The sequence below is a fragment of the Hordeum vulgare genome, chromosome 4H (assembly GCF_904849725.1).
Source record: "Hordeum vulgare subsp. vulgare chromosome 4H, MorexV3_pseudomolecules_assembly, whole genome shotgun sequence".
NCBI lineage: Eukaryota > Viridiplantae > Streptophyta > Magnoliopsida > Poales > Poaceae > Hordeum > Hordeum vulgare.
Window position 1 is genome coordinate 543,836,504 of NC_058521.1, and position 7,782 is coordinate 543,844,285.

The following is a 7,782-nucleotide window of genomic DNA, read 5'->3' on the forward strand; positions in this document are numbered from 1 at the left end:
ATCTGGATCGCAACATATCCCTTGTCAAAGTGGTGTTTTCCTTGGCAACTTCCAAAGAATCACGCTTTAGTGATAGTCACACCGGACAAGAAGAATGATTGAAATCTTATCAATTTTTTGGCTAAATTTCTGGGATTGGACGCTGAAATGCGCAAAGATGGAAAAGGGGAAACCTTATACACAAGCCAATCCAAACATCATGTCGAATCAAACAGATCTCTCCAGTACTTTAGGTTGGTGCAAGGCTGCAAGCTTATCATACAATTTCAAGTTTCAACACTCCAAGGAAAATAACATGAAAAAAGAAACTACAAGGGGTCTATTAAACACTTCTGAAGAATCAAGCCCACAGTCTTGGCTCGTCCTCTAAAGATCAAATGCAAAAGAAAAAAGAAGGCCATAGATTCACCTAGATAAAACGGATTAATAGCAGAAAGAACAGTTTCTTATGCTCACAACAGCGCCCGAACTGCATTGGCGTCATCAGCCCTTAGTCCTATTACCTGACTTCAGTTCCTGACCGGAAATTAGTTGTCGTCTCCTACTGAGAACCCACCGGGATAAGCTTGACTATCGCAGCGATAGGCATGCCTATGAAACCGATGACAATGCAGGAGAACCACTCCTTGAGTGACAGAGGAGTGGTGTTTGCGAAATCGCCAAGGAACTGTACTATGATGATCTGGAATATGACCGTGCTGCCGAGCACAGCGACGAACACGTTGTTGTTTAGAATGCCTTTGAATACATTTATCCTCTCCATCTCTCTGGAGCTCACCTCGTTGAACACCTGCATAACGAAAACTTCACTTCATTTTCGCACACTATCACCGAGAAAAAGTATTATATTTCTTTCTCTCATTCAAAATTATTATTTGGTGATGAAGTTGCCAGACTTGTTGCCTTGTTAAGTGTTCATACTTTGCCATGTTATAATAGCGACAGAACAGCATTATAGTTCTATTAATAAGGATGCATTAATAAGACTTTTTGAAATTAAATGAATGCAACAGAAACTTCAAAATTACCTGGCAGAATACAAAGCAATTGAAGATGAGAGTGTTCAAGACTAGATCGGAATTGTCACCCTTAATTGCAAACAGTGTCTTTCCTTCAGTCTGCAGATACCAAATTACAAAGAACTGGTAGATTGCCTGTCCCATAATGTTCCTCCACATAATGTTGCTGATGAAGTTTCCTTTCCTTCCAACAGGAGTCCTCTTCATCAGTTCGTCGTTTGGAGGTTCTGTGGCCAATGCCAATGCTCCTAGTGTGTCCATGATCATATTGACCCAGAGCAACTGAACAGCAGTAAGGGGAGCACTCCCTGAATTGACAAATAGAAGTATGAAAAACAGTGAAATATATGTCACAAAATAAACTACGAAAGTAAAGGTTTGCTGCATTAATATAGTAATTTGCAGGTGTAGGTTATCTTAATACTGTTACATCTCAACTTATGAGTTAAAAACTTGAAAGGAAAAAACATGTAGCAATCAGGAATTGTTTTTCATTTAATATACTCCCTCCGTCCGGAAATACTTGTCCTAAAAATGAATAAAATGAATGTATCTATAACTAAAATAAGTCTAGATACATTCATTTGTAGGACAAGTATTTCCGGACGGAGGGAGTATATAATTGGAGCATGAAGCAGCACTAAAGGTAACATACGAAATGACTGGTTTAGACTTCAACTATAGAATATTATTTGAACTTTTACGAAATCAAGCTGATGGAGTAAAACCCCTCCCTTAAATCAAATTAACTGATTTAGAGTTCAGTTATTGAAGGTTATTCACATTTTACAGAACCAGCCTATCCCTTTTCTTTACAGGTTATTAGTGCCAGCTTAAATGAGCGCATCAAAGTTTCAGGTATACCTGTCAAGCAAGCTGACGAGAAGTTCACAACGAGGGCAACCACGTTGACTGTCAGTTGAAACTGCACAAACTTCTGAATGTTGATGTACACAGATCGACCCCATTTGGCAACTGTGACTATCGTGGAGAAATTGTCATCAAGAATGATGACATCGGCACTCTCTTTCGCAACCTTCAAACAAATACCAAAATAAGGCATACTGTAACTAAATAAGGAATGGATTGAGTGGATAAGTAATTGACTGTGCAAATCATGAGGTACAAGGCTTTATAGATGCTGCAGTGCCGTTTAAGAATGATAGATCAAAAACATGCTGACACACTATAGGTAGCAATTACATTGGGAGACACTTAATGAGTCATAGCTAGTTATGTCAAAGAATTTTAAAGTATCTTATATATTAAATTGACATGACTATTTTTTCCCATACAAGAAACAATATTAATGAATTTTGCTCTGTGAAGTTACCTCAGTTCCAGCAATGCCCATCGCAAGTCCAATATCAGCCTCGTGAAGTGCGGGTGCATCATTTGTCCCGTCACCAGTCACCGCAACAACTTCTTCATGTGTAGTCCGGAGATTCTTCACTAAGGTGTGCTTGTCAAGTGGTGAAGACCTAGCCATTACCTGATACATACAACAACAGTACGTTGACAAATGAAATCCAGAAACAATAGGCAAGATAATGGCAATAGCAGTAAACATACCTGTATCTTCGGTATCAATTCGTACATTTCTTCTGCACTTTTAATTCTAAAATCTGGGCCTTCAATGGCAAGACCACCTTCAGTCAAAATGCCACATTCCCGGGCAATTGCCTTTGCTGTGTTGATGTTGTCGCCCGTGACCATCCTGACAGTAATACCGGCTGACCTGCAGATGGCGACAGATTCCTTCACACCTGGGCGCACTGGGTCCTTGATCCCAACAATGCCAATGCATGTGTACCCCTCTTCAGGAATCGCATCATTAGCTGAGAACCCATCTGCAACTTCAATGTAAGCAAGGCATAGAGTGCGAAGTGCCTCATTTGCAAAGCTCTCAATCGTGGCATTCAAGTGAGCCATAGTTGCACTATCAAGGGGGACGGCATTGCCTTGATCATTCAGGTACTTGCTGCAAGATGCCAATATGATCTCTGATGCACCTTTGCAGTGAGCACGGAATGCACCCCCTGGCAGCTGGATGACCACTCCCATTCTCTTCTTCGCTGAGTTAAATGGCTCGACTTTGATGAGGGTGGTTGCTTTTCGCACTGCCTGGAAATCACCACCGAGTGACAGGCCAAGCTCTAGAATTGCTGTCTCAGTTGGTGTGCCCAGTATTTCGCGTTTGCCACCCTGGTTGATGACAACATCGCCACCAGTGTTGTTAAAGATGGACTGCGAGAGCATTGTCATGACAGAATCAGGTAGCTCAGAGAATAGGCTCTTGGTGTCTGAAGATTTATCCACTTCTTTAATTTTGCCACAGATGCAAGCCTTGACGACAGTCATGTGATTCGTTGTGAGTGTGCCAGTCTTGTCGCTGCAAATGGAGGTTGCTGAGCCCATGGTCTCACAGGCTGCAAGGTGTCGGACAAGTGCCTTGTCATTCATCATCTTCTTCATGGCAAATGCAAGGCTCAAGGTCACAGCAAGCGGTAAGCCTTCAGGAACTGCCACGACAACAATGGTAACAGCAATAGCAAAGAACTCAAGCAGCTCCAGTGCATCATCTCCACTCCAACTCAAGTACGAACCATCCATGATCTTGCGGCGGAACAGGCTTTCAGTGAGCACTGCAAATGTGACAACAGCAAAGACGAGGCCTATTTTGCCAATGATGGTGGCAACACCGTTGAGCTTGACCTGTAATGGCGTCTCATCATCCCCACCTTCACTGAGGGTGGCCATGAGTTTACCCCATTGAGTCCTCATGCCGACTGTCGTGACAAGCATCTTGCAAGAACCATCCTGCACTTTAGTACCAGACAGAAGGAATGGGTTCTCGGCATTGACAGCAACTGGTTCACTCTCCCCAGTCAGGCTTGATTCATTAATCAGCAACGAGAATCCTGATACGAACAAACCGTCAGCTGGTACTTGATCACCAATGGAAAGGTGCACGATGTCACCAACGAGAAGTTCGTATATCGAGAGCTTCTGCCGGTACCCACTCCGGGTGACCTGCACCGTGATCTTCTTCTTCTCCTTGTCAAGGTCCTTGAACTGGAGGGATTGCCGGTAGTCGCTTGTCGCAGTGACAAACACAACCAGAAGAATACTAGCCACGATGCCGAGGCCATCATGCGCGCCCTTGGGCCACCCCTCAGTGGCAATGCCGACGACGAGCGAGAAGAAGGCACATGCAGCAAGGATCATGAGTGTCATGTCCTGGAGTGCCTCCCAGACAAAGACCCAGAAGCTGCGGGCCTCCGTCTCGGCGAATTTGTTGATGCCAAAGATCTCCTGCCGGGACGCAAGCTTGTCCTTGGATGTGCTGAGGCCATCCGACTCTGAGGTAGACACCTTGGATATGAGGCCCTCGGTGCCACCATGTACTTTCAGCTTCTTGAGGTCGTGGCTCTCAACAACAGAGCTCAGTTCCTCGGCACAGATACTGTAGCCTGCTGCCTTGATGGCGGCAGGGACTGTGTACTCGCTCTGGGGAGCAAGACCTGTGAAAATGTGTTGGTGGTAAGATTGACTGATAGAGATCCAGAAAGGACAGGGATAACTGATGTTGATTAATTATATGGTATGCCCTGGTATGATACCATGGATGAACTGAAGTGCAGCCTTTGAAACAAGCACAGCAACACGCAGCTTCTCCTGAAATAGATATATTAGTGTGGCGTCAGTCTCAAGAATAACAACTGTTTTTAGATTGTTTTAAGCTGAAAAATGCATGCGTTATTCGATGATGTTTTAACAACTTGAATCCATTTGTTTATTGAAGGGCAGCTTTGTTGGTTTATATTCACAGGAGTTGCAGCAGCAATAAACAACTCCACCAGATATATTAAAAAAGACTACAACCCATGGTCAGACCATCAGAGAAGACCAAAAATAAAGGAGCGTGTTCTTCTTCTGGAATGAAATAATCCACAATGGAGATTCCTTTTTTAACAAAAAAAAAAAAAAAAGATGCACTGGAAGCATCCACGTCACACAATGCTGCGTTTTTCACAAGGCTCTAGCAAATGGAAAAAAAATCAACTATGGCAAGTTTGATATGCTAGTATACTACATAGAGATCCAAGAGTTATAGTGCAGGAACAGTAACTTTCGGTGTAAATCACTACTCCGCATTTTAATTTTCTTAACAACAAGGCCTATTCTGAAAATTTTAAATACGTGCATTAATCACAGTGATGTAATTTCACTCTAACCAAACAGAAGTGTCAATTAGAGGCAATAAATACAGACTCACTCCAAACAGATGTGTCAGAACAATTGCAGATCAGTATTTCTTAGTGAGTTGTAGTATTATTATTTTCATTGTCCTCTCAGATGTCTACTTTTTTGAGGGAGCAGATGTCTGCTGTCATGGCCTAACTAATGTTTGCTTTTTGGGACGAACCTCTGCATCACAATTCGACAAGAAGGTACTGCATACTACTCGCGCTACCAACTATGGCATGTGCAACCTCCGCTTTCTGTGCGTGCCAACCAAAGTTTGGGGGAAACGGCTGACAATGGCAAGCGCGACCGCGACACAAAACAGTAGACGAGAGATGCAAAGGGCGAATTAATAATCAATTAATCCTCCGTTCCAGAGTTCTTGGTTCCTCCAACAAAACCAGATGGAAATCGAGGAGGGGGGGGGGTACCTGGTTGGTCCGCTTCATGGCGGCGGCCTCGGATCGCTTGCCGAGGTTGGCGGTGAAGCGGAAGCGGCGCTTTGGGTTCTTGACGACGCCGACGACCTTGCGCCATCGGCCCAGCGCCTCGTCGGACGAGTGCTTGGGCTTGACGCCCCCGAAGTTCTCGTTGAGGTAGCTCTCCATGGCGGGCGTCCCTGCTGCTCTCCTGCCGTCCCTCCTCTCCACCAACTCCGCCGTATCTATATAGCACGCGGCTCCTCAGACCGGCATTTTCCCGGAAGGAAGCGCGTGGGGGACCGTCGTTGACGCGTCGTGGGTACGTGGGTCCGACTCTGTGGCTACCTCGACGGGCGATACTTTCATGGAAGTGGCGGTATTCTGTCCTCGGGGGCGGCTGATTTCATGGAAGGTGGCGAGTTCTTTAGGTAGGGGAGGGGATCCGAGCGGGGCGGGGAAGAGGGAGGGAAGGGAATTAAGCGGGTGGCGTCGCGCCTCCTCCTTCCTTGGTTTGCTCTGCTTTCAGGAAAGGAGCGTGGTTTCAGGGGTCAAACTGAACGGAATGGAACGGGTCGCGGGCCGATGAACGCTGCATGTCTGTCTCTCTGCGCCTGGGCCATGATTGTTGCGGGAATTGTACGGTGGGTTCGGCGAGTGGGACGGGAAAGGAGGAGGGGTGACGGAGACAGTGCTCTCCATGGAGTGAGTTATGTGGTGGAACGACCCGCGTGGTGTGTGTTCCGGTTCTGATTCTTTTTTTCTTTTTTTTGACAAAACAATTGAGTTCTCTTCTCTTTTTTAGGGGAGAAACAATTAGTTTCTTGATTGTGAATGGTAGCATGAACTTATGATGAATCGGACTGATTTGCAGCTTCGTGGTTGTATTTCTGACGCATCGAGCTTTTTTTTTTAAACCGGGCTCCTCCCCTTTCCGTTACTTTCATAACGTAAATACCCCTTTCCATTACTTTCATATCGTAAATACAACGTTTTTAAAACCAGAACCAAAAAGAGAGGAAAAGGAAAAGAAACGAGCTCGTAACAATACCTGCGTATTTTTATTTATTACGTAATTATTTGAACTTACTTATTGCGTCATGAAGATTTCCACTCCAAAGGGGTTTCAGATAGCATGGCTGTAACGGTGGACTTGCTGGGTCTCTTTTATCCAAAAGATTTTCATAGAACACGGTGGGTGGATTGATATCTTCATCAGTTTTTGTGCCCGCGTATTTTGACTAGGAGAAACTATTTTTTTCTAGTAAAAGAAACTGCAAAGAGGATCAGATCTTATAAATCCCAAATACTAAAAACTGCAAAGAGGATCAGATCTATTGTAAAAAAATGAAAAGGATCAGATCTATTATAAATAGTCATCAAAAGTACAAAACACCTCAAACATAATAAAAATTATATCGAGATTCATGGACCACTGAACAACCATTGTTGCTCCCCGTAGCGAGCCACCAACGCGTCATTGTCGCCACTCCCACAACGAAGCTCGCATGACCTTGTTCATGCACATGCCCCTAAGGACCAGTGACCCAAAGTTACACTCCTCGTCGTTAAATTCTTAATTCAAAAAGAACCTACCAACAAATATCACTCGCCATATCCTTGCCGTCCGGAAGAGATGGCAAGAATCTATGTCAGAGCTCAGTCTAATCCATTCTGACATACGAACTTGAGGCCGGGGAGACTAACTCGAATAGGAAACGCCGCCATCCATCCAAGTGCCACCCGTGTGAGGACTGAAACCCTACCTATCCATTAGACGGAGCCTGAAACCCTACCTATCCATTAGCCGGAGCCAAGGCTCCAGGAATCCCCTCCCTATCATGGGTGGCCAGAGTGGCAGTCACAGGGAAGGTGAATCCATGTGCTCGGTGGTGGAGACTGAGGGGAGGAAGGCTTTCCCTAGTCGCCTTATGAGAGGGGAAATAACTTGTTCTTATGCTCATGATAGAGCTTTGCACTATATTTCATAAGATTTTCCCCATTATGTCTTGAAACTCTTAGTAATAATCCTTCCTTTCTTTGTCACGCAATCAAACAACCCTATGCGTTGAGCTTCAAAAGAAACATAGTATTTG

At 44.6% G+C, this 7,782-nt stretch overlaps 1 protein-coding gene across 1 annotated transcript; it reads right to left on the reverse strand.

Moving 5' to 3' along the window:
* Positions 1-202: 202 nt before the first annotated feature.
* On the reverse strand, positions 203-6,290 carry LOC123449394 (calcium-transporting ATPase 2, plasma membrane-type-like). Its single transcript, XM_045126605.1, has 7 exons — positions 5,699-6,290; positions 4,643-4,697; positions 2,592-4,543; positions 2,353-2,511; positions 1,884-2,055; positions 1,029-1,327; positions 203-790 (listed from the first exon to the last, which is right to left on the reverse strand). The coding sequence occupies exons 1-7, from the start codon at positions 5,873-5,875 to the stop codon at positions 542-544; spliced, it is 3,063 nt and encodes a 1,020-aa protein (XP_044982540.1). The 5' UTR covers positions 5,876-6,290; the 3' UTR covers positions 203-541.
* Positions 6,291-7,782: the final 1,492 nt, after the last annotated feature.